This window comes from Vidua macroura, chromosome 7, assembly GCF_024509145.1.
Source record: "Vidua macroura isolate BioBank_ID:100142 chromosome 7, ASM2450914v1, whole genome shotgun sequence".
In the NCBI taxonomy this organism is placed as follows: domain Eukaryota; kingdom Metazoa; phylum Chordata; class Aves; order Passeriformes; family Viduidae; genus Vidua; species Vidua macroura.
The window spans coordinates 646,684-673,839 of NC_071577.1; the positions used below are offsets into that span (position 1 = coordinate 646,684).

Here is a 27,156-nt window from a genome sequence, read left to right on the forward strand (position 1 = left end):
AAAAGTGAACATACCCTGATATTCACTCTTTAAATTATCCCACTACAGACAGATTTGTAAGGAAATACAATAATCCAGTCGAAGTTCAGATGGAAGAAGGTGAGGATAAATGCTCTTTTCCAAGATGAAGATCAACAGCAAAGACGCTTCCTATAAACTACAACAATGTTTAACTTCAACATTAAAGGTGCATTTCACGTGCTGGAAGGCACAAAAGGGAGTCCGGGCAGATATAAAGCATAACATCACACATGGAAATAAGGTTTTGTGGTCACCCATGCTGCAGTGAATCCACTCCTTCCCGAATCTCGGCCAAGTGGCCATTTGGAAAGGACAATTCCCAGGCACAATTCATTTTAGTTAAGGGCCAAATGACAAACTTGCTGCTTCTAAAAGCTATTTGCACAAGAAAATAATGAAAGCTACTGATGGCTTCTCCATGTTCTCTGCACCTTCAGAAAAAATTTGGAATACTAAGCAAAAGCACACCCATTGCCACAACAATGTCTAACCACAAACCCACAGCCACTTGCCAGGACTAATTCCTTGCTCAGTAGGAAGCATTTACAGACACCTTTTGTCTTTCTTTCCTTTTCTTTCTCTCCCCCAGCAGAAAACTGTCACTGTTTATTATTTTCTGACCCTTTACCAGACTTTCCTGAAGGAGCTCTCAGCACGCAGCACCTTGCTAAAGGTGCAAGGTGGGGTAAGGGAAGGAAACAGGTTAGAAAAAAACAAATTAATGAAGCAACCCAACAAAAACCACCTGAGTTTGCATAGTCTGGGCTGGCATTTCTCAACACCTGATGTTGGCATAGTCACAAAACCTCAAGTGACAAGAGAGACCTAAAAGCCAACGCCACAAAACCATTCCAGATAAGTTCTATGTTGATAAAGGAAATTAATATTCTTCCTTCTGCCAAAGGGACTCCAATTCCCTCATTTAGCCAGGCAGAACAGGTACGGCATGGCCAAGGTGAGGCACAGCCACTGCCTTGGTGAGCAAACACTCAACATCAGCATCAAGAACAAAAAAAAAAAAAATTCCAAAAAAAAGCAGGTCTGCAAGAAAAGGGGAGAAGGTGCAACAACAGCTCTTCAAACCTAGAAAAGCCACTGCAAAGAAGAAATCACAAAAGAAGTGTTTCAACTGCAGCAAAAAGATGGGGTGGACAGGGCTTGGAGCAACCTGGGATAGTGGAAGGTGTCCCTGCCCACGGCAAGGGGAGGGATGAAATGGGCTTTTAAGGTCCCTTTCAACCCAAACCATTCTGGGATTCTATTATTTTATGATGAAGAGAGAACCAAGGTGCTAAAGAAAATAGCTTCTAGTGCCAGAAGTTTTACAGTTAATAGTTCATGAGATTTTTGGAGTCTCTATGACAGAAGTTTCAAAGCCAGGTCCAACCCATCTCTTGCCAGCCCTTCTAGTCCTGCTGTTTGCAATCAGACATTTAAACAGGGACACTTCTTCCCCTTGCTAGGCAAAGCTACACTGGGAAGCAGAGCTGCAAGGTCTCTGTCCCTCTCTGCCAGGTTCTGAAGGAGCTGCAGGGACAGATCAGATTTAGTTGTGCAGTTGTCTGATGCAACAAGCGCAGCAAGTTCCCCGAGCTGATAAGTAACGCAGGCAAGGCTACACAGCTTGCAGCTCCTCCTCGCAAATTCAATTTATTTTGCAATACATGTAGACAGACAAATGGCACTGGGAAGGGCCCAGATAAAAACATGCCTGAAACAGTGCAGTGGCAGCAGAGGAGCTCCCCGAGACATTTAAAAAGCCAGAACGGTTTCTGTTGGAGAGGAAGGGAAGATGTGAAGAACATCCTCTGGAAGACACCTCCAGCTTCCAAGCCACAAATGCAGCCCTTTTTAACCTTTTACCAAGACCCCACAACCAAGCTGTCAGGGCAAGGGAGAGCACTTAAGGGCAGGCAGGGAGAGAAAAGAGATCATTATGCAACTGACTGCCCATGGGTTGGGCTCAGCGGTTTGATGAGCTGCATTAATCACTCAGAGGCCCTGCTGGGGTTTCCATGCATTAGATCCTATCCATGTGCAATAAAAAGTTCTCCTCGGTCCTGCTCACCCATCCCAGTCCCCCAGACACAGTGGTACAAGCTGAGGGTGGAAGAAAACAGCAGGGCTGACAGCCCCAGGAGCTGGGAGGTCAACAAAGGAAGCAACTGCAGATGGAAAACCAAACAGGACAGAACTTCAATTAGATGTGAGAGGAAATTTCCTCACTGGAAGGGTGGTCAGGCATTGGAACAGGCAGTGCTGGAATCACTGTCCTTGGAAGCATTCCAGAGCCATGTGGGTGTAGCACTTGGGGACATGGGCTTGCGGTGGGCTCGGCAGTGCTGGGAGAATGGTGAACTCCATGATCTCAGAGGGCTTTTCCAACCTAAACGATCCTAAATAGCTGCTGGAGCCTGCCAGGAACACCTAGGAGAGGGCAGCAGGTGCCTGCACACGAGGCAGGCACTGGGAACCTGTGCCAGGAAAGCAGGAAAACCGCTTTCCAAAGGAAAAATTCCCATAGGCACGGGACACCTGCACAACTGTGGGGACCACAGGCTCTTTGCTACTCGGGCATTGGAAAAAGGGAGAAAAGCATCAGCTTTAGGCTTCATGGACTCACACCTGGGCTGGGCATTGAATCCAGCATGCAATTCCAACACGGCCGACCTGCAGCAGGCTCCCTGCCTTTCTGGAGTTACCATGGGGAAAAATCATGTCCAAACACACACTTTTACAAAGAGTCTCTTCCCATGCTGCCCGCGACATTGCCCAGGATTCCCTCACTCTGCTGAGCGAAACATGAGCTCAAGGCTGGCGCAGGATGTGTTGTCACCCCTTTATCGATGCTCTGACAAACCAGCACAAAAAAAAAAAAAAAATCAAAGGCAAACCCCAGGAGCTGGGCTCAATGCTCAATGTGGGTCCCTTCCACACAGGATATTTTATGATTCTGTGGTTTAAATAAGCAGCTTATTGCATTCTAGGATCTTCAAACAACCCCATGCTTTTGCCAAAAGAGTAATTTCTTATTACCTATGGCGACAAGAGCCATGTGCAGTAGACTCACTCCCCTCCAAGGTTCAATGAAAAATTCAGTCCTTAAAGCAATTTGTTCCCTTCTAAAACTGTGAAATAGAATTTTCATACAGTATCTTCACACACTTCTGTAATTGTAAGGTTTCCTTCAACTCCCTCCTACTCATCACAATTAATAATCCTTTCCTAATACTGCATTAGTAGTGTGGAGCTATAGGAAAACAAGCAACTTATTTCCTCTTTCAAAGGAAGTCTGACTGTGATCATTTTTTAGGGCTTAAGTCACCAGATTTTATCCTCCAATCACTACACAAAGAAACCTCATCTTTGACACATAAAATGCACCCAAATCATGACTTGATCCTCTCAGACACCACCCAGCACTGCTCTTCTGCAATTTATCTTCACTCCTTGATAGAAAAACCATACAATTAGGAGCATTATCTCTATCTTTAGGAGGTATTTAAAGTAACAGCACAGAAAAGTAAAATGCAAGACATCTCACAATTCTGCAAAAAAAGTTTAACTTGCTTCTCCGATGCCTGTCACAAAGACAAACTAAGGGGCACATAATCAATTTAAAAATCTGTGTTTCTATTAACCTGTGAGATGACCAGGAAGTAATGAAAATAATATAAGTCTTACGTTTTGTTTTAAAAATGTAACTATACTGAAATTTCCAGCTGCACGTTCAATATGAAGATGAAGTTGCAGCAAAATGGGGAGCCTGTCTCACTTCTGGTATTAACAGCCTTACAAGTGCAGCTATACTCTTTATATACATCTTTGTATTTTATATAAAGAAACTGACAAATTAAACATGATGCATTTGCAAAGAATTATTAAAATCAAATTAAATTCTATTCCAACAAGTTATTTTCCAGTGTCTGAGTCTGATCTCTTCCAACTGGGCAGACAAGGATCCTTGACAAAAACCACTCAAACCTGTCTGGAGCCTCTTGTCTCAACAATCAGCAGCAAAAATGCTACACCACGTTCCAGTGCCAAGCACCAATATCACAAAATATAACCCCACCTTCAAAAACTCATGGCTTTGACCATTTTCCCTGGGATTTAATGCCAAGAATTGCTCAGTGGCTGGATGATATCACACTTACTAAAGTCTCAAGTGATGGAAAGAAACATCATCTTGCTCCACCCATGGCCCCTTGTCAAACTTCAGGTACTCAATGTCTTCAATTACCTGGAATCAGAAAAGAAAGCTCTCTAAGGGTGGTTTGATCCAAAACTCAACTAAAGAATCAAAACAGTTCATTAAACAAATGAGAGAGGCTTCACTGCTAAAGCTGTAGTAATAAGACAAATGTCTAGAGATAACATGATCATCTCCCAGGTCTACTTCTGGAGGCTGTGGCCCTGCCAGGAGTACTGGGCACACACGTGGGGGATCTCCTAACATCCTGTGCTTTCAGCTTTGGATGGCAGGGAATAAACTGGCTGAGAGGTGCCTTGTTGCCAAATTCTTACCAGATCCAAGACATTCTTCTGTAACCTGCCACTGGGGCTGAAAAGCCAAGAAGATACAACCTCACCCCTGAGGGAGAAGGAGGAGGAAATGGAGATAAGTCTAAATTTAACTCCTTTGTGTTACAAAAATAAAGTTTGGTCGGTTTTATTCCCAGAGAGGCTCAGTAACACATCCTCAGAGACAGGCAGGGGAGCAGGTGTGGCATCTGCCTCAGTGCTGTGTGCTTCACAGCACAGAAACAAAGGCACATTTCAGGCTGGAAAACTCAGGCCTACAGGAGCTGCAGCGATGAGTCCAAGGGCTCAGGATTTCACCATCCACCACAACCCACCCATGCATGAAAAGAAAGGTAACTCACAGCTCAGAACCCTTCAAATAAGCAATGCCACCTCAGCAATCCATTCCTTCACCATCCCCAAACTTATCAATCCCTGGTTTGAGCTTCACTTACAGCCTGGATCCACCAGAAAACAGATCTTTGCTGCTCCAGGAGGTAATTGCTTATCACACCTGGCTGCCTGGAGCTGAGGGAAACCTGCCCTGGTGTCAGGAAAATGCACTTCAGGTGCCTGATGAGATGGAGACAGCACCTAGGAGCAACCTGGGAAGGAGCAGATTGTTACAGCTCCAAACATCCCTTTCCAGAGACCTTTTCCATAGGGAAAGGATAAAGCTGAGGTCATGACCAAATTCCTGATGGCACACTGTCACCCCATTGACAGGTGAGCCCATGTCAGCGATGAAGTGACAGGATGAGAAAAGAAAAATCCTTGTGTTCTTTAAATACACTGTAATTATTCCCTGCAAACACTAAATCCCAGATATTACCACTTAAAAAATTATAACCAAGTGCTATTACAAAGTAGCCTTAACTATAAAGATCCACTCCTACCAGAATTGGTAAGAAATAATGATTTGGACATGACTGAATAAACACTTTTGAGGCACAAACTGCTGCAACATAACTCCAAGATAAGAGGAAGAGAGGTGTAAGTTAGTTCAAACAGCCATTATTTCTTTGACTTATTTAACTGACAAGCTGAACACAAGCAATTCCTTCTCCACTCCACAGCAAAGCTTTGGAAACTCTCTGAACCTGGTAACAGCACTAATCACAGAGTTGCTACAATGGGCTCAAAATGTGCTATAGGGGGAAAGGAATCTGCATTCAAATTAGTTTTGTTCACTGCTATCATCACATGAGAAGCAGCTCCTTAACAATGGCATCAGTTTTGCAACCAGGACAGAAGAACAACTTATAAGGAAAGCCCTGGCACCCCCCAGGAATTAAGAGCAAATATCCAAGGCTTTAAAAGAAATTAAACATAGAGCCAGCTTTGTATTCCCAGTTTTACCCTCAAGCTAAACAAGTGTGAAACATCCTAATGAAGCTCATTTCAGCACTCATTACTCCTTCAGCCACTAGAAGCAAAGTGAATTACAACAGGAAACCCCAACTGACCTTTTTAGGACACTTTAAAAATCGTTTCTAAGCTGTGTATGTGTGCTCTGAACAACCCAAAAGTTATTAAACTGTAAGGCCATAAAAATTCAGCTCCCAAATCCCTAAGCAAACAGATTGGAGTGGGCTAATGAACACTGCTGTCTGTCAAGAGGATACACCTGTGTAAATACACACCTTACAAGCCAAAGCTCTCCTGCCAATCCTTATTTCCAAATTTCTTCTGTGTCATCCCAGAGGGAAACTGAATCTGAACAGAAAAGGGGGAAAAAACAACCAAATTCTTTCAAGTATCAGTATCTATCACCAACACCCAACACTGACAATGACAACATCATGGGCTGGATAATCTTACAGGGTCTTTTCCAACCTTAATCATTCTGTGGCATTATACTTTAACTTCCAAATAATAATTCTTCCCCTAGTCCAGATTTGTCCAAGCAAATTAAGGACTGCACTGGTGCATCTGATGACCCTATTTAGAGCAATGACAAGATTGCTGAGCTCAGGAGAGTCACTCCTTGAACAATAAGAGCTTTAGACTGACTTTAAACCCTGATTTAAAGGATTAAAATCAAATCTCTAATAATGGGGTTTACTACAAAAAAATCTAGGGAGCAAACAACCTGCTTTATTCTGACCACTTGGAGATGTGTCCAGAGAGAAGGAAAGGAGGAAAAAAAACAGGCATTTAACCCCCATCCCAACTTTTCTTTAATTCACCAAGTACCCATCTTGAAACACCACAGCTTTCAACTCCTATCCTTGCTTCTATATTGTTATCCAGAAAAATATATTAATTATACAATTTAATATAATTTAAATGTATTAATATTTATTCAAATATATTAATAAATATTAATATATTGAAAAATGAATATATGAATATATTAATATCTATTTATATATTAATTAAATATAATTATTTATTTTACATATTAATAAAATATACATTATTATATTAAATATTAAAATAATAAATATTAATAATACCATTAATATATTGGTATATTAATATATCAATCATATTAATATTAATGATATTAATATTATTATGTTAATATATTAATATTATTAATCCTAATATTAATATTGTTAATCTTAATATTATATCTATTAACATATTAATATATTAATTAATAAAATATATTAATAATATATTAATATTATTCTCTATATTCACATCACAACCTCAGCTTTTTTGTTCATTTCAGCCTGATTTTTTGTGTATTTTTGTATTTATTATCTGCTGTCACACTGAAGCCACCAGCCATTTTTTAGGGGTATAAACCCACACCATCCCACAGGTCTACTGGTTATTAATGATAACCTTTATTATCAAGTGCAGGAGCACCCAAAAATCCATCCACAACAGCAGAGGACACAGAATGTGGCATGTTATGAACAGTTTCCAGGTCTTCCCCAGAGACACGGGCAGGGCTTTCCTAGTTCCCATGGCAACACTAAAAGAAAACTACTAACTCTAGCTAAGTACCAATATTGAAATGCTAATTAGCTAATTGCTCTGTTTGTTTTCTCTAAACTACCTGGCCTCCCACCCCTCCACGCTGCCATTCTGGGACTAACATGCAAATAAAAACCCCTTAGGATCATGGGAGTATTTTTAGGAGATAAAAATGAATATAAATCAAAAACTGAACACAATAGAGGAGTCTAGACAAATGCCCTAGCTGAGGAAGAGGGAAACACATCCCCTGACTGGCTTTTAACCGTCGCCATCACCTAAGAAAGAACAGACTGTATTAGGCTCTGAGAAGCAGGGAGATAGAGACAGAGAGCCCTGGTGCTGCCACCAAGGAAGGAGCGGGGACAGCTGTTGTTCTGGACTTCAGCAACAGACTCTGCACACCACGCCTCCTCATCCTCGGGCCACCGGTGTGCCACAAGGAAAGGAGAAAGGACAGCTGCTGCTCGGGACTCCAGTGACCAACTCTGCACGCCGCCTTCCTTCTGGCTGCCTGGGAAAGCTACGACTGCGGGGGCGAGCTCTGCGTCGAGCCCCCTGCCCAGCTGATCTTTTTAATAAAGAGCTGAACATTAATAAAGGCATTAGCCCTGTTCATTTCAATTTGGGGGCTCGTCCGGGATAGCCACGCCCGAAGAGGAGCCCCGGACAGCTGGACAGCTCGACCATCTGCTTCGAGGGACCCTCGGGAGTTGCTGGCTACCTTCGGACCCTAGGATCCGCGTGAGACGAGCAACGCAGAGGAGCATCGGATGGGTAAGAAAAACCGGGAGACGAGCGAATGAGTGAGTGAGTGAGACGGGGGCCGGCAGCTTGGACCCCCGAAGTGAGAGGGACCTGCTAGTACCGCGTTTCCGGACTCCTGCGAAGGGGCCGGCCGGGAACGGGGGGAAGCGAGTGGAATAGAGGAGCGACTGAGGCGTCTCCTTAGAAGTAAAGCAGGCCCTCCTCTGAGCGTGTGGAGGTGTCCTTTGGGCAAAGTAAGTCCCTGGCAATCAGGGCAAGGGGAATATCCCCAGCAGGGCAGGTGGGATGTGGAGGTCCTAGAGGACATGTCCCCGGCGCCGGCAGGATGGGATAGGACAGCAGGTGGGATGTCCCTGGCAGGTAGGGCAGGGTGTCCTAGCAGGCAGGAGTGACATGTACCTGGCAGGTAGAGGGCATGTACCTGGCAGACAGAAAGCATGTCCCCGACAGGCAAAAGGCATGTCCCTGCCAGGCAGGACAGGACAACAGGGCAGGTGGGATGTCCAAGCAGGCAGGAGCATCATGTCCCCACCAGGCAGAGGACATGTCCCCGCCAGGCAGGAGAGGATAACAGGGCATGTAGGGCGGGATGTCCTAGCAAGCAGGAGCAGCAAGTCCCGCCAGGCAGAGGGCATGTCCCCAGTAGGCAGGACAGGATAACAGGGCAGGTAGGATGTCCATGGCAGGCATGGATGGAGGTCCCCGTCAGAGCAGATAGGGGAATGTCCCTGGAAAGCAGGGCAGGATGTCCCTGTCAGAGCAGGCATTAACCCGAGTAAGCAGAAAGGCAGGAAGGCAAGCAAGCTAAGCCTAGTAGGGTCAGGCAAGGGGGCTTGGCTGGAGTTCGAGTGTAAGGCTCGGCAGGACGTTCGACCTTACCTCGGCAGGGAGACCAAGCTTCCCAAGCCTAGTAGGGTCAGGCAAGGGGGCTTGGCCGGAGTTCGAGTGTAAGGCTCGGCAGGACGTTCGACCTTACCTTGGGAGGGAGACCAAGCTTCCCAAGCCTAGTAAGGTCAGGCAAGGGGGCTTGGCCGGAGTTCGAGTGTAAGGCTCGGCAGGACGTTCGACCTTACCTCGGCAGGGAGACCAAGCTTCCCAAGCCTAGTAGGGTCAGGCAAGGGGGCTTGGCCGGAGTTCCAGTGTAAGGCTCGGCAGGACGTTTGACCTTACCTCGGCAGGGAGACCAAGCTTCCCAAGCCTAGTAGGAGAGTCAGGCAAGGGGGCTTGGCCGGAGTTCCAGTGTAAGGCTCGGCAGGACGTTCGACCTTACCTCGGCAGGGAGACCAAGCTTCCCAAGCCTAGTAGGAGAGTCAGGCAAGGGGGCTTGGCCGGAGTTCGACTGTAAGGCTCGGCAGGACGTTCGACCTTACCTCGGCAGGGAGACCAAGCTTCCCAAGCCTAGTAGGAGAGTCAGGCAAGGGGGCTTGGCCGGAGTTCGAGTGTAAGGCTCGGCAGGACGTTCGACCTTACCTCGGCAGGGAGACCAAGCTTCCCAAGCCTAGTAGGAGAGTCAGGCAAGGGGGCTTGGCCGGAGTTCGAGTGTAAGGCTCAGCAGGACGTTCGACCTTACCTCGGCAGGGAGACCAAGCTTCCCAAGCCTAGTAGGGTCAAGCAAGGGGGCTTGGCCGGAGTTCGAGTGTAAGGCTCGGCAGGACATTCGACCTTACCTCGGCAGGGAGACCAAGCTTCCCAAGCCTAGTAGGGTCAGGCAAGGGGGCTTGGCTGGAGTTCGAGTGTAAGGCTCGGCAGGACGTTTGACCTTACCTCGGCAGGGAGACCAAGCTTCCCAAGCCTAGTAGGAGAGTCAGGCAAGGGGGCTTGGCCGGAGTTCGAGTGTAAGGCTCGGCAGGACGTTCGACCTTACCTCGGCAGGGAGACCAAGCTTCCCAAGCCTAGTAGGAGAGTCAGGCAAGGGGGCTTGGCTGGAGTTCGAGTGTAAGGCTCGGCAGGACGTTCGACCTTACCTCGGCAGGGAGACCAAGCTTCCCAAGCCTAGTAGGGTCAGGCAAGGGGGCTTGGCCGGAGTTCGAGTGTAAGGCTCGGCAGGACGTTCGACCTTACCTCGGCAGGGAGACCAAGCTTCCCAAGCCTAGTAGGGTCAGGCAAGGGGGCTTGGCCGGAGTTCGACTGTAAGGCTCGGCAGGACGTTCAACCTTACCTCGGCAGGGAGACCAAGCTTCCCAAGCCTAGTAGGGTCAGGCAAGGGGGCTTGGCTGGAGTTCGAGTGTAAGGCTCGGCAGGACGTTTGACCTTACCTCGGCAGGGAGACCAAGCTTCCCAAGCCTAGTAGGAGAGTCAGGCAAGGGGGCTTGGCCGGAGTTCGAGTGTAAGGCTCGGCAGGACGTTCGACCTTACCTCGGCAGGGAGACCAAGCTTCCCAAGCCTAGTAGGGTCAGGCAAGGGGGCTTGGCCAGAGTTCGAGTGTAAGGCTCGGCAGGACGTTCGACCTTACCTCGGCAGGGAGACCAAGCTTCCCAAGCCTAGTAGGGTCAGGCAAGGGGGCTTGGCCGGAGTTCGAGTGTAAGGCTCGGCAGGACATTCGACCTTACCTCGGCAGGGAGACCAAGCTTCCCAAGCCTAGTAGGAGAGTCAGGCAAGGGGGCTTGGCCGGAGTTCGAGTGTAAGGCTCGGCAGGACGTTCGACCTTACCTCGGCAGGGAGACCAAGCTTCCCAAGCCTAGTAGGAGAGTCAGGCAAGGGGGCTTGGCCGGAGTTCGAGTGTAAGGCTCGGCAGGACGTTCGACCTTACCTCGGCAGGGAGACCAAGCTTCCCAAGCCTAGTAAGAAGGTTAGGCAAAAGGCCAAGTAAGAGTTTGGGCAGAACTTAGCAGGGGTACAAGGCTAGAAAGTCCATCAAGGAGTTCAAAACTTAGGCCAAAGAGAAAAAGAACAGAAGATAATAGATGCGAGTATGACTAGTGATTGTCCTGGCCAAGAGACAATGTAAAGTGCCAAGAGGGGAATTTAGTTAAAAGAGATTAAGTTTAGTCAAGTGATTCAAAATACGAAGTTGGGAGGGGTCAGATGCGCTTTAGCTGCCTGTCAGTATATTCCATTTTAGATAGAAGCACCATTTAAGGTATATATTTTTTTTGTTTTTGAGGCCTGAAAATGGGAAGAGGTTATAGTAAAAGAGCAAATCCTTCCAAAGCAAAGAGAATTCCCCCTAACAGCCCCTTGGGGCAACTGTTAGACTAATGGGATTCTCGGGAGATCATGAAGGATCCAGACAAGAGTAAGATGATACATTACAGTATAGGAAGTATGGCCGAAGTTAGAATTACAGGGAGAGTGGCCGTGGTATGGAACCCAAGATCAGTGGATGTGTAATCAGAAGAGAGGGCCTTGATATAGAACAACTATCTCATGCAGCTTGCTGGCTGGAGAATTCGATAAATAATGAGACTGTGAGAATATGCAAGTTACAAAGAAATAGAGAGGAAGACAAAGGGAATAGAGAGGGGGAGACTAGAAAAATAAAGGAATGGGACCCCCTCGATTGCCTGTCCCCTTCTGCTCCTGTTACTTCCCCAACAGTTTCCCCAGTTGGTCCTTCAGCCCCTCCTATTAAGTCCCTGATTCCTTTCCCCCGTTTTCCCACCTCTGTTTCATCGTCCCTTCCCTTAGTTTCCTCAACCATCTCCCCAACTCCCTCTTCCCCTTCTCCAGCTGGAGTTTCCTTGCCTCCTCCCACTTAGGAGCTGAGGCCACCTTTGCCCAGGGTTGGTTCATCACCTGGCATGCCCCCTGGCCTCCAGTGTCTCTCTCCACTACTATTTCCCTGCTTGGTGCCTTAGAAAAAGGGCCGTATTGTAGCACCCGATCCAAAGCACCAAGGGTGGAGGGGCTCTTTCCCCTTAGAGGGGTTCCTATGGGTAGAGCAGCTGGGGGAGTTAGGTTTGTGGATGCACCTTTGGCAGCTTCTGAAGTCTGGGGATTTGGGAAAGAGCTAAGAAATTTAGTGGAAAACCCCGTTGGAATATCTAGCCAGTTGGACCAGTTTCTAGGGCTGAGTATTTGTACCTGGGGAGACCTGAGCTATTCTAAGCATTCTGTTCTTTCTGAGAAAGGTCCAGATGATCTGAGCAGCAGGGGTGAAGATATGGGAAAGAGAGGGTGGATTGGGGCCCCCAGGGAACCAGGGGATCCCCTTGGTGGACCCCAACTGGAGTCCCAGCCAACAAGAAGGTAGGCAAAACATGAGAGACTATAGGTCCCTCATGATAAGAGGGATCAAAGAGTATCCCTAGGGGAAGCAACACGAAATTGGCCTTTGATGGTACTCAGGAGAAGGATGAGACCCCGGCAATTTGGCTTAACCAACTAAAACGAAAATTCCAGTTATATTCAAATATAGACCCAGATAGCCCAGAGGGTCAAGTCCTCTTAAAGGTCTAGTTTGCCACCAAATCCTGACCCGATATTAGACAAAAACCAGAAAAGATAGAGGACTGGTAAGCAAAGAACATCAATGAGTTGCTCAAAGAAGCCCTAAGAATGTATTTAAGTGGGAAAGTAATCACAGCAGCAGCAGCTATCCTGATAAAAGAAGCCCAAAAATTGATCCTGCAAGGGAAAATTAAAGTACAAACATATACTAGTGATCGTAGATCACCTCACTCACTGGGTGGAGGCTTTCCCAACCAAAAAGGAAACTGCAGGAAGTTGCAAGAATAATCTTAGAAAACATCATACCACGATATGGGCTAGTCAATAACATTGACTTGGACCAAGGTCCACATTTTGTCGCTCAAACTTTACATCAAGTAACAAAAGCCCTGGGGATAAGGTGGAGGTTGCACACCCCATGGCATCCTCAAAGCTCTAGAAGGGTGGAAAGGATGAATAGAACTCTTAAAAATGTGTTAACTAAATTAATTGAAGAAACAAAGATGAATTGGCTCAGGTGTTTACCTCTCGCTCTCTTGCGCATCAGAACCAGACCTTGGTCTGACACAGGGGTCTCTCCCTATGAAATAATGTTTGGACTCCCTTTTTTTTTTTTAAATCACCCCTTTCAGTACAGCAGATTATCTGGAAGGGGAGGCAGCAACTCAGAAATATTTAGAGGTCATAGGAAAATCCCTAGAAGGCCTCCGAAAGAAGGGGTATCTCTCCCAAACTTCCCCTCTGGACGCCAATGCCCACATCAGTCCTGGGAATTGGGTGTTGATGAAGTCCTGGTACACTACCACTCCATTAACCCCCAAATTCGAAGGACCTTTCCAGGTACTACTCACCACACACACTGCGGTACGGACCCAAGAAAAAGGCTGGACCCACGTCACCAGAGTTAAAGGACCAGTGCCACCCCCAGACGCCAGACCAGACCCAACAGTGTCACCCGCCTCCTCTTGTGCATGGACAGTAATGAAGAAACCAGAGGACTTAAAATTAACTTTAAAGAAGACTTGCTAGAGGCTGATATACAGTAAGGTGTTAATAACTGTTTCTGAGTTAAAGTACCATAGAAAAGGTTTAAGTACTTGGTAATTGTTTAATAAGACTAAGTGTCCTTTAGCCAAAGGAGTTACCTAAAAAAAAAAAACTTGGTTTCTAAAGAACACTAGAATTACCCTCAGGCCTGAGTAAAAGCATACAAATGCCAAAAGAAGTTAGCCCTCAAAAGCCAAAGACTGTAAGTTGATGCGGGCTTAAGCCCGATCAAAGAAGTAGAGGAGGGATTTGTTATGAACAGTTTCCAGGTGTTCCCCAGAGACACGGGCAGGGCTTTCCTAGTTCCCATGGCAACACTAAAAGAAAACTACTAACTCTAGCTAAGTACCAATATTGAAATGCTAATTAGCTAATTGCTCTGTTTGTTTTCTCTAAACTACCTGGCCTCCCACCCCTCCACGCTGCCATTCTGGGACTAACATGCAAATAAAAACCCCTTAGGATCATGGGAGTATTTTTAGGAGATAAAAATGAATATAAATCAAAAACTGAACACAATAGAGGAGTCTAGACAAATGCCCTAGCTGAGGAAGAGGGAAACACATCCCCTGACTGGCTTTTAACCGTCGCCATCACCTAAGAAAGAACAGACTGTATTAGGCTCTGAGAAGCAGGGAGATAGAGACAGAGAGCCCTGGTGCTGCCACCAAGGAAGGAGCGGGGACAGCTGTTGTTCTGGACTTCAGCAACAGACTCTGCACACCACGCCTCCTCATCCTCGGGCCACCGGTGTGCCACAAGGAAAGGAGAAAGGACAGCTGCTGCTCGGGACTCCAGTGACCAACTCTGCACGGCCGCCTTCCTTCTGGCTGCCTGGGAAAGCTACGACTGCGGGGGCGAGCTCTGCGTCGAGCCCCCTGCCCAGCTGATCTTTTTAATAAAGAGCTGAACATTAATAAAGGCATTAGCCCTGTTCATTTCATGGCACACAACCCTGTTCTTATAAAGGCAACCCAAAGGCCTAGAGACAAACAGCAGTGCACCTATGGGGGCAAATGGAGTCTTAATTTTAGGACCAGGGAAGTCCTTATCAATCTTTTCTGCTTCACAGTCATATAACCAGAACATTGAAGGACCTCAGGCAAAAATGTAATTTTAGTCTGATTAGGGGCAGCTAAATATTAAAGTACACACTCTGAGTATGCTAATAAGCTTAATGAGGTACAGGCTACCACACCTATGTATCTATTACTCAACTCTCTGCCAAGATCACACTGCACATAACATAGGAGGAGAGGGGGTTTGGGCTGTGTATAAGTAGGGTAAAAATTTCATCTCATCAGGATGAAGACCCAAAAAGCCCTTGGAGACAGCCCATGGGTAATTCTCCTCTCCTTCCTCCCAAGTGGGGATGATTCCTTGCCAAGCTTCCACGTAGGATTATTATTATTATCCAGTTAACATCATATTACTGTTATTAACAGACATCTATCCCTAGAACCAAAATGGGCCCAAAACCTGTTCAGTCTCAAAAACCTTGGTGCTCTTTCCCTCAGGGAACAGCAGCTAGACAGGACAGTTAACAATGGTGAAGCAAAAGGCTTCTCTTACCCTGCTAATAACCCTCCTTGATGGGGAAAGTTCACTGAACTAAGGGAAATCGATTAAACTTACTCCCAGAAAAGCAAAACTTACCTTCTCCACATCCTCAGCTGCAGTTGCTGTGTACTGCAGAACTTCACTGCTCTCACTGCAAAGAATACAGAAATTGAATTCCCCTGATAAAACTGCTGTACCCACCCTCCCCTGCTGCTCCAAAAGGAACAGAAATGAAGTTAAAAGGCATAAACACCAAACCAGAATCATTGCCATTTTTTAGACTGCTCCTAGCTATTGCAATAGAATTCCTGTTGCCCCTGTGAGCTGCTTCTTTGCTGGTGGAAAGTTGCTTTAAAGGGCAAATGGCCTGGATATCTACGTAACTTCAGTTGGAAAAATTTTTTTAAAACCACACATGTGATTTTATTTTCATTTACTTTGTGTGGATACTTGCCCCTATTACAACTGCCCAATCTACTTGAAAATAAGTGAAATTTTCAGTCTAACCCAAAACTGTGGTAGATTTTCCTTTTTTCCAAGTGCATGACTAGCTGTGAGTCATTTCAAGAGAAGAATGCATGCATTTATCACTATTTGTTCAGCCTGAGCTAGCTGAATGAATACAAGTGTAGGCAGCATGATCTGTAAGTGCAAAAACATTTTTAAAAGGTAATGTTTCCTGGTTAGAAGATTGCTTTTTTTCATCAGCCAGCAGCCTTCAGAGAAAAGGCACTTGCAGAGCAGAGCCACAACAGGAGTTCCTACACTAACCTTTCACACCACACGTGTTCAGCCACATTCAGCAATAGCTGTTTCCAACTGGAGAAGCTGGAAGGTCCTGGAATAGATGCCCAATGTGGACGTTATACCAAACATCACACAGCAAAGTTTAGGAGCATGGAGAAAAATTCGTAGAATCCCAGAATGGTTTGGGTGCGACAGGACCTTAAAGCTCACCCTGTTCCATCTCCTGCCATGGGCAGGGACACCTTCCACTATTCCAGGTTGCTCCAGGTGCTGTAGGACCTGGCCTTGGACACTTGCAGGCATGGGGCAGGCACCTGGAATGAGAGATTCTCCTCAATATCAGCCCATGGGAGAGGTCAGCCTTCAACAGAGCCTGACACCAGCAACTGCATTAAGGACACCGATCAAATCACTTCATCCCATCTCTTGATTTGACTCTGCAGATTATCAGGGCTTCATTAAGAGAAAGCAGCTGCTCAGTGACTCTGCAGATTATCAGAGCTTTCCTTAAGAAAAAACAGCTGCTCAGTGAAAGCAGTGCTGGATATGAAAGAGAACATTACCAATCTTAAGGCTCTGCTCCAGGAAAAGAGAAAAATCAAACAGAACCCAAATCACCAGGCAGTACCTGCCACAGCACTCAGCTCACAAATCTCACTACCAATAAAAACATTAAAGACATTCGTAACAAGTCAACTAGAAAGAAAGCATCAATTTTAAAGCAAAAATCCACTATAAACCACTTCAGGCAGCATCAGGCTGCTCCAGTGAAACAGCACAAGATAACAGGAGTTTTGCCCAGTAACAAACTGCTTTTCAAGGAACAAGCAAACAAATGCCAATATGGAAAGCATGCAGGAGTTTGCTCAGCAGTCTATAGCAACTCTTGTTAGCCTGTTTGGACCAGATTTTGGGCATTACCAGGAGCCAGGGAATCAAACTAGGCAGACTAAGAGGTAACAGGTAGCATGAACACAGCCCTCTGCACCACTGCCAGCAAACAAACAGCTCAGGCAGCTGTGGCTTCTGCATTTACCCCAGATCAGAGCCACCCTGAGGTGCACAGAGCTGGATTCACACACTCCCAGCTCCCCCACAGCCAGGGGACAGAGACACAGATCAGTGTGACAGGCTGCTGGGAGCCCATCTGCTGCCAGGATGCCGAGCAGAGGGGGTTTGCCCAACAGGGGCACTGACCATGTACGCACAGAGGGCAAGGAGGTGAAATCACAACAGGATTTAGGATTTAGCCTCACTGAGCACCACAAGATGCACCTGGGGCTTGATCTGCTCCAGAGAACAAGCAGCAGCTTTCTCCCCACCAGTGACTGCAGCAGTTTGCCCTCAGGGGGATGACATTCCCAAGGCTTCCCATTCCCTTCCAAGAGCCACGTGCTGGCTGTGGGGACACACGGGGAGGCTGCTGACCACACGTGACACCAACAACCCCTGCCTGCACGAGTGACAAGCTCAATATCGAGTTACCTGCTTCAGGAGCTGGCAGAGCCACCACACTGATCCACCTTGGGAGATGCAGCAAGCCCCAGGGGGACACAGGCAGGCTACAAAACACCTGGGAATCTACTCTGATTTCTATCAGCCTCCTGCACGCACCAGAACTTACACAGTTAATTCATCTGATACCCTTTGAGAGTTTCCCTTCCAGAATTATGAGGGACCGTAATTCTGCTTTTAGATTTTTAGGACAATTTTAATTTTCCTAGAGCTCTTTTATAAGAGCTGGGAGAGCTGGCAAGCTCTGTTTCATCCGAGGTTTACAGGGTTGTTGCCTTCTGCGGAGAAGGCAGGCGACCTGGTTTCAAGACACAGCACGGCGACCCGGCCTCGCCCGGGTCACTCGGGCTACAGACATGCACAGACACCAATGTGGTGGATGGTCAAATGGTGTTTATTATCTCGTCTCGTGAGGTTAAATAGTCAAGGGGGTCTTACTATGTCAAAGGGGGACGGTGGGTCCGGCTAGGGTTAGTAAGGAGTGGAAAACTACTGGAGTTAGGAGGGGCTGCATGCTTCAGGGGTGATTGATTACCTATAGCAGGATGAGGGGGGAAGGGTCTTACTTTCCGTCACATCCCGAGATTTTCCGTTCGCCTGTCCCTATCTACCACACAGGGTACACGTTTTTGCTTCCCAGAGAGGAAGCCAGGGGAGCCCAGCGAGAGACAACACAGGGAATGGCTTCCAACTGCCAGAGGGCAGGGTTAGAGGGGATATTGGGAAGGAACCAGGGAGGAACCATTGAGGCCCTGGCACAGGGTGCCCAGAGCAGCTGTGGCTGCCCCTGGATCCCTGCAAGTGTCCGAGGCCAGGTCCTAGAGGGCTTGGAGCAACCTGGGATAGTGGAAGGTGTCCCTGCCCATGGCAGGGGGTGGTACTGGATGAGCTTTAAGGTCCCTCCAACCCAAGCCATTCTGGGATTCTGGGACAACTGAAAGCACTTCTTGAGAAGAGAAAAGCCCTAAAGCCTTCCAAAAAGGCCTGAGAAAAGCTTGTATTGCATCACTCTCTCCTCAGGTCATGCAAACACACACAGCCATAGCTGTGGCATTCGGCACACCATTCCTGAGCCCCTTTTCATCTTGCAACACTGGCATCGGGCTTCTGGGATGGCAGAAGTAACTACACTCACACAGTTCTTATGCTGTGAGTGCAGCACCCCTTCACGAGGGCACAATACTGTACCCTGCAGCACAAGGAGGATTTTTTCACGTGATTTGTTGATATTGGCAGAGATTTTAAGGTTTGCACACGTCTTTGCTCAAAGATCTAAGAGGTAAAACATTTTGCTTTGCTAACCTGATCTCTGGTAGGAAGGTCTTCTTGTAAGCATCCTCAATGCTCTGGAGATAGGAAGGAGACACCTTTTTCTCATATGGCTACAAACAAATAAACAGAAAAAGCTGTGGAATTAACTTACTTTCTTTTCCCACCAGCACAGACTCCAAGGTCTGCTCCACCACCTGCCAAGGGCTCACTCTGGGATAAACAGTCAAACATCCAAGTGAACCACATGCACACGAGTGAAAGTTTCAAAGAATTAAGAGTTTTATTTGGAGTGTTTGGAATTCCTTACATGCCGTAAAATATCTAGAGCAGCCCCCAGCTATCCAAGGACCGATTGATCCTTGCTAACTACACGTTCCAGGGAGCTGTAATAGCCAGCCAGAAAACAGGAGAAGACTGTCTGAGTCCACCTTTTCTATAAGGAGGCCAAATTTGCACCTATTTCCACAGTTTCAGACAAGTGCATGGGCAAACACCCACTCCAAACTCCTGAGAAATTTCATGGATATCATCCCTGCTGTTAACCAGTTTGCTTTCCACACAGTGTACTTTCAATGCCACATTTACAAAACACCAGGAATTTCTCTCATCTACCATGTGTTCCCCAAATAAATCCTACAGAGCTCAGCACCCAAAAAGTCACAAGCTACATCAGCAATTTCTGTCCAAAGGTTTCAAAAATGCCACTGATTTTCATGCTCAGAAGGGCCAAGAACTCGCAGGTTCCCCCAAGACATAAAGAACTTCTTAACTGAGAACCTTTTTCTAATAAATCAAAACCTTTTAATCAGGTCTCCCAGAGTTAAACTGCATTTCCTATAGCCTTTCAACAAGGCAAGACAAGCATCCTTGAATCCTCGTAACACATCTGCAAACAGTTACAAGTACACATCTAAGTATCAAAGAAAGAGGGGAAATGAACCCCAAATTACAAACCTTACTTACATTAGTCATTCCCCAAAAGCACCCTACAGCTTTCCTGAGCCAAGGCTAGCTCAGTAATGCAGTCATCCAGCAGTGATTTGCTGGAATTCAGGGAGTTAAGTGAACCTGCTGATCCCAGGTGACTCACACATGAACCCCAGCACAGGGCTGAGGCAGCAGTCAACTGGGAAGCAGGAGCCAGGGACCCCAGCTGGCCTCCTGGCACTCAGGAATAAGAAATATATCATCTCTAAGTGCATTGCAAGCAGCACATCACCTGCCCACAGCTCCTGAAGTGGCAGCTACACAGACAGGTATGAAAATTCACCTGCTCTTAAAACAATTTCTCATTCCACAAATGACAGCATATTGATGCAGTCACACAAAAAGTTGATTTTTGCTTTTTTTTTTTTTGCCTTTTTAAAGCAAGCATACAAGAATACCCACAGAGTCACCACCACGACACAGATCTCACACCTCAGAGGACAAGCAGCTCCTCAGAAGCAGCATTCAGCAGCAAACCCCACAGGACTCCACATAAGGTGTGATTACAATAGACATTAGCAGGCAGCAATTGTGAGAGACAAGTAATAATAAAGATAAGAGAGAACTAGGCAATAATTAGAGATCAAATTACCTTGCCTTTCTCTTGAATCCGCTTCTGCACTTCTGGGACAGGCACATCTACATAAATGACCAAGTGAGGTGGCAGCAACTCAGAAATGCTGATCTCCTTGACCTCTTTGTAGTGATCAAGGCCTGTATAAAACACAAATAAATCACATTCCCCACCTCTGTATTTGGAGTCTCTTCTTCTGGGCTCACAGAGCAAGTTTAGGGTATGCCTTTCCTCTAACAGAATTCAGGAAGTTTACAGAAAAACTTTCTCCAGAAAACTTCCATGCACTGAGATCTAAGAATCTAAACCCAGTTGTAGCAAAGAGGGACCTTATTCCTGGCTCAGGTTTACAGGAATCTCAGCTTTTCCTCCACCATTTAGAGACAATAAGCAGTAGTAGCTGTAATCAAGATTTTTGTTCCCTAAGGATTCCAGTACAATCCAAACTGGGATTTTGTATTAAACTGTGGATTGCTGGGCTTTGCTGCCTCAGCAATGCAGACACAGGTCATCATTATCACCTCTCAAAGCCATCCAGTAACTTACAGCAGGTGGCAAAAAACAAATATATACACCTCTTAAATCCAACAGCAAAACCAGGAGGCAGTCAAGAAAACAGTTATGTCCACCTCAGGAGCAGCCAAAAGAACAGATTTGCTAAGAACATGTAGCAACAGCTCAGGAGCTCAGCACCCATAACCCCAAACCAAATCACTCAGGTTGGCAGGAACATCCCCAAATCACCCGGTTCAAGCACTCTGCTGAGAACTCCACCCACAGCGTTCCAAGTATCTCCAGGGGGGAGATCCCAGGTGATTTGCTCCAGGGTTTGACTCTCTTCACAGCGAAAAAGGGTTTTTCCTTACAAATGAAACGCTTTGCATTTCAATTCCTGCCCTTTATCTTTTGTCTCCTCGCTGCCACTGAAACCAGACTAGCTCCACCCAGCAACATACAACACATGAACACTGAACCTTTAAAGGAATCCCTCCTTCCAAGCAGGAATGTTTTGTTTCTTTTTTAAAGTTAACTACCAGACTCCTGAGAGATTATGGCCAAACAGCTTCCTTTTGCTGGCAGGAACTCACATCTCTTGTGGACATATCCCTGCTTTAACATGGCATCCAGGAACACGAAGTCACTGTAGGGAGAGCGCTCCAGCACCACGCCTTGACCTGCAAGGGAGAGCAGGCTCCAGGTTGGAACAAAAGGAGCTGCAAGGTCCCTTCCAGCCCAAACCATTCCATGATTCCCCAACCTGTGCTGAGCAGGTGCTCCAAGGCGTCGGCGTACTGCAGGACTCGGCTCCCGAAGATCCAGGACTGCAGGCGGTACGAGTGCCCGTCGGGAGACTCGGGGTCCATGTAGAACTTCTCCAGGCTACAGAAGCCATTGAACTTCTCAGGCAGCAGCTTGCCCTCCCCCGAGATCCTGTCCTGGTAGTGGATGTCTGCCTCGGGGAAGTACTTCATCCCTGAGAAAGAGAAGAAACCCACAGCAGAAATAAGCTGTGCTCATGTGCAGCAAACACCTCTTCAGCTACTGAGCACACAGCTGCTCCTTCAACAGCTCCCCTGCCCATCACAGCAGAGGGCAACGAACCCCAACTCCGAGCTCTGCCACGGCCCAGGGAGAGCTGAGCTGTTCCAAGCACATCCACGTGGAAAAGCCAAGCTCCCTGGGAGCACACAGACTCCATTAGAACTGCAGCTTCACTCACAACAAATCCCCATCCCAAACCTCACCAACATCACCCACAGAGCCTCCCCACTCCCTCCAGCATTTCCCAGTCAGGAACTGCTGCTCTGATGAACTTCCTCTGCACAAGAACCACGACTAAACTCTGTCAGCTCTCAGGGAAACAGACAGAGTGAGACATACCCAGTTTGTCTGCTATTTGCTGGGCCAGCTGGCCCTTCCCAGAAGACAGATTCCCCTCTACTGTAAAGACTTTGCTGTGCTCTGTGAACTTCTTGCTGGTCCTTTCTCCCAACATATAGGCCAGCCACTCATACTGCAGGCTCTGCTCAGGGCTGGCGTGGATTCTTGCCTGGAGAAAAACACATGGAAATCAGCAGCTTTGGAGGGACTTTTCAGCTCAAACACTGTTTCTTCAGACACACACACAGGACACACTCTTATGCATCTAATACAAATTTTCACTCAGTAACCTTAGCACCGTCATTTCACCTTAGCAACTGCAGCAGTGGTTAGGCAGGGAAGTTGTTCATCAAATTAAAGGCTGAGAAGACAGAAAAAACATGGAACAATTTTCAGTCTGAAGGCCAGACACACAACACACCCAGAGTTCCCAAGAGAGACCACACATTTGACTTTTGCTCGTACTTTCTGTGGTTCTGGGCACATAATAACACTAAACCCACTCGCAGGAGAGTTACAGCTTCATTTCAACACAGCTTTCAATGCACCATTTCTGAGAGGTGGCAAGAGGGACCCACCTGGGCTATGGGGCTGAAGGCAGGGCCTTTCTGACCCCGCTCAGAGCCTCCCCCAGGCCCCGATAAACATCGTACAAACCTCATTCTGAGCACTGCAGTGCCCTCCCTCACACAGGGGCGGTCATTTCTATCGAACACTCCTTTCCTCGCAGCACTACTGCCCACAGCCGCAACCGAATGTCACTGCACTCTCCTGCACTTGCTCCAGTCTGCCTCGCATTTCGCCGCCTCTCCCAGCTCCCTGCCGGCAATGTCCCTTCCCAAGGAACAGCCCGGCCCCGGGGAGAGGCATCTCCGGCCCCCAGCTGTCTCTGCTCACCATCCCCCCAGCAGGACGAAGCTCTGGACACAGCTCTGCCCAGCCACCTCCACTCACCCCCCCCCCCGGCAGGACGGAGCCCAGCGCGGCGCTGCCCGGCCCGAAGCTCCCCCGCCGACCCCGGGCGGCCGCGGCCCGGCCGAGCCGGGACACCCACAAGGACATGGCGGCGCCGGGCGGAGAGCGGCGGCGCGCGGTGATGACGTCAGGCGGGAGAGGCGCTGCGCCTCGGGGGAGGAAGGCGCTACGAGGCCACGCCCCTGGACACGCCCCTCGCCAGAGGCCACACCCACGGTCCGTGTGGGCTCTGGCGGGAACGGGGACAGGGGACAATGGGGACAGCGACAGGCGGCACCGGGAAAGGCCGGGATAGGGAACGGCCCGGGTTAGGGACTAGGGGGGACAGGGGACAGCGGGGACAGCGACAGGCGGCACCGGGAACGGCCGGGATAGGGAACGGCCCGGGTTAGGGACTAGGGGGGACAGGGAACAGCCTGGTTAAGAACAGGGGTCAGGCGGGACTAGGAGCAGCCGAATCAGTGAGCAGGTGGAACAGGGAACAGCCAGGTTAGGAATGGGGACTAGGCGGGACAGGGAACAGTCTGGCTGGGGAATGGCAGTCGGAACAGGAACAGGCAGTAGGCGGGACCGGGCCCAACCGAGTTAGAGAACAGTGGGCTAGGGAACAGGCGGGACCGGCGACAGCCCGGTGGGACAGGGAACAGCCTGGATTGGGAGCGGGCGCGATAACGGACAGCCGGGTTAGGGAACAGGTGGGAATAGGGAACAGCTGGGTTAGGGAACAGCTGGGAATAGGGAACAGGTGGGAATAGGGAACAGCCCGGTTAGGGAACAAGTGGGAATAGGGAACAGCCCGGTTAGGGAACAGGTGGGGCCAGGACCAAGCGGGACAATGAACAGCCAGGTTAGGCAGCAGACTGGATAAGGGACAGACAGGATGCCTGCACTATGTCTGCCCGCAGGTCCCCACAGGAGGGAGCCTGGGATACGTCTCTTTCCAACACCTGCACATCCAGTTGTCCTAATTCCCTCTGCACCCTGCTGCAGGTGCTTGATCAACATCTCCAAGCTTTTAGGCTGGCAGCATGTGCAGTAACTGTTATGGACAAATTCAATTGGGGAGGCTAATTATAGATAAATCAATTAACAAGAATTTATTAAGCAAGCGGTATTAAGCAAAAAAAACAGCGCTGGGCGGCCGGGGAGTCTCCACTCTGCCACGGCGCACCTTCCCCCTTTGACCTTTTTGTTTTTATAGTCCCCCCTTTTTTTCGGTTGACGTATTTTCTCTCGATGTACTCTGCGCCAGTGCAATTGGTTGCTAGGGGGTCCTTTTTCTCTCTGCCCTTGGTGGTCATAGGGATGAAGGCTCCTTATCTTCTTTGCCAGTTGTCCTTGGCCTAAAAGTTAGCTTGTATATAGTTAGTTACACAGTCTTCTGTGCTAGCTGCATTTGCACAATTCTTAAGCAGAATACTTGTTGTTTATCAAGCCCCCCCCCGCTTTTTTTCTCCTCTTTCTCTTCTCACAGTCTGAAGTTCTCTATTCAGTTTAAATTCTTATTTTCTTTCAATGTTCGTTTTGATGAACAAAGACCTTTTTATTACAATCCCTCCTCTTTCTCTTTACCAATTTGTTCATTAAAACGCTTTAACTCTTGGTGGCTTAAGACCAGGGTTTCATCTACTTCTGAGTCCCTGGGCAATGCTTCGTACCTTTCCCTAATAAGCATTAGATGAGCTGCCTCTAGTCTTCCTTTTACAATGTCTATGATTTTATTAAAAATGCAAGGTCCGAAAGTTAAACCTAGTAACAACAATATCACTGGACCTGCAAGGGTTGATAGTAGTGTGGTAAGCCAAGGGGAGCTGTTGAACCAAGTCTCATACCAGCTTTGCTGTGACTCTCTCTCCCTCTTTCTCCGTTCGAGGCCTTCCCTTAGTTTAGTCATTGTATCTCTCACAATTCCCGTGTGGTCTGCATACACACAGCATTCCTCCCTAAGGGCAGCACATAATCCTCCCCGTTGCAAGAATATTAAGTCCAATCCTCTACGATTTTGTAATACAACCTCTGACAGGGATCTTACAGACTTTTCAAGGGCTGAGATCGACTGTTCAATGCGGGCTAAGTCTTCATCTACAGCCATTCTCAAGGAATTAAATTCTTGATTCTGTTTTACTAATGATGCCACCCCGGTGCCAACACCTGTTCCACCTACAATCATTAGGGTAGCCACTGTCAAGGCTGTGAAGGGTTCCCTTTTTGATAAGTGATGTTCAGAAGTGACTTGAGTATTAAACACATATTCCTCAGGATGATAAATGATTTTAGGGACTATTACCACTTGTATGCAAAACTCAGAGACTTCGTTGAATAGGTCAAGAGCAATACAGGGTGTAAGCCCCCCTCTGGAGCATATCCATTTAGTATTTTTGGCTGGAATCAACCATTTTGCCGGGTTACTCTTATGCTGTGCTTTACTGACTGTTTTACACAAATGTTTCTTTTGCCACGGGACTCTCCCTATACATCGTCCCATTCCAGTTACTGCTGCTAACGTTATCCCTTGGGTTTGGGGGTCTTTCCAGTTACATTGTGGCGGATTGCTCCCATTAACTCGCTTGGGTTTCTCATTGAGCCCTACTGCCTCATAGAAAGGAGGTTTAATATCAAAGCACAGCCAGCATTGTTCAGTAATGTTAGGTCGTGTTACATTGAGGACTTGGTATGCTGCCTGCATAAGTTTCCACAGGGTACTTTGCTGGGGATCCGGGGTCGGGAGTATGAGGGTCCCGTTTCCAGGCATTGTGGTGTCACTGGTCCCTATAGCTGTCTCGGTTAACTCCTCCTCAGCAATTACAGAGTTAGGGCCTATGGGTAGAGGATCATGTGGTAGGATTTCCTTTTTTATTTGAATGTACCCTCCACGATCCTTACCCGGTTCCCAACACCTGACTCCCCAAGTTTTTCCTACCAGCCATCCTGGGTCCAGGGGGTTGAGCACCTGTATTTTCAAGGACCTGCAATTCCCCATATACAGAATTTCTCCTTGAGTGCCATACCATGGAACTTTGCATCCTTTAGGATACCATGAGACCTGTAAAAATTTATCTGGATGGGTGACAGCCCAGGCAGTTGCTATGGTTTCACAGCCCCAATATCCACACAGATATTCCCCAGGATAATTACAATATCCCCTCCCAGGATTGGAACTAGGACACCAATAGATAGCGTGGAAGTCAGGTTTACTCGATCCCCACACAGAGTTCACCAAGTCCTCATTAGTAACTAAAAAAGTAGGAGCTACAGTGGTGGCATTTTGCTTAACAACTTTCCCTTGGTCTATTTTGGTCAGAGTCCAATTAAATGGCTGGTGTGCATAGTCCCCTTGTACAGGCCAGGTACAACATATAACTAATATGTACAGAATTTGCCAGCAAGGGTGGAGTCCAAACCGCCCCAGAACTTGATTATCATTATTTCCCCCTTCCCACTGTTTGGTTTGACATGTTATTGCTGGGCTCACCTTTACCCTTGGGAGATCAGTATCCTTGAGGCAGTTCTTGAAATACGTTTGAATTGTCCCAGTTTGAGGGCTTTTTCCTCCACTGCTTCTTATTCCTCTGCCTCGCTCGCCGACCCGGTTGCTTCAAGCCGCGAGGTGTACCATCTTCTCGGCAGCAAGGATATTCTTCAGGAGGACCCTTACTCTGTTTTTGCTGCCTCTTTTTGAATGATTCCCAATTCATATCCTTCACTTGCGGTGAATTACACTGAATTCCAGGTAAAGTCTTCTGGCAATTCCCTTTTATAATTTGAACAATTAGGGGAATTGGTTCATTAGAGTGGTAACAACAATTTTCAGGCCTAGCCCCCTTAGTAAACACCTCCCACCACTCTTGGGATTCCCTTGGTAGGGTCCCGTTCTCTTCTCCAGTCTTTAGGACTGACTTTGTCAGTTCTCTTTCTAATTGGTAACACCCTTTACAAATACCCCTAGGAGGGGTACCTCTATAACT

At 47.5% G+C, this 27,156-nt stretch overlaps 1 protein-coding gene across 4 annotated transcripts in view; it reads right to left on the reverse strand.

Annotated features, from left to right (window-relative positions):
- The window catches only part of LOC128809834 (NADH dehydrogenase [ubiquinone] 1 alpha subcomplex subunit 10, mitochondrial-like), a 36,197-nt gene extending 12,904 nt beyond the window's left edge, over window positions 1–23,293 (reverse strand). Inside the window, exons 1-9 of one of the 4 annotated variants that reach the window (XM_053982194.1) lie at window positions 22,795–23,106; window positions 22,217–22,385; window positions 21,594–21,809; window positions 21,424–21,510; window positions 20,354–20,475; window positions 18,805–18,884; window positions 15,337–15,391; window positions 5,001–5,150; window positions 4,179–4,264 (exon numbers count right to left, since the gene is read on the reverse strand). In XM_053982194.1, the coding sequence (XP_053838169.1) occupies window positions 4,179–4,264; window positions 5,001–5,150; window positions 15,337–15,391; window positions 18,805–18,884; window positions 20,354–20,475; window positions 21,424–21,510; window positions 21,594–21,809; window positions 22,217–22,385; window positions 22,795–22,878 (1,049 nt within the window). In that variant the 5' untranslated portion in view covers window positions 22,879–23,106. Of the gene's footprint in view, window positions 1–4,178; window positions 4,265–5,000; window positions 5,151–15,336; window positions 15,392–18,804; window positions 18,885–20,353; window positions 20,476–21,423; window positions 21,511–21,593; window positions 21,810–22,216; window positions 22,386–22,506; window positions 22,525–22,794; window positions 23,107–23,170 lie in introns of those variants that run through there. The other 3 variants (XM_053982196.1, XM_053982198.1, XM_053982197.1) reach the window with 3 other exon arrangements.
- Between the last annotated feature and the right edge of the window lie 3,863 nt (window positions 23,294–27,156).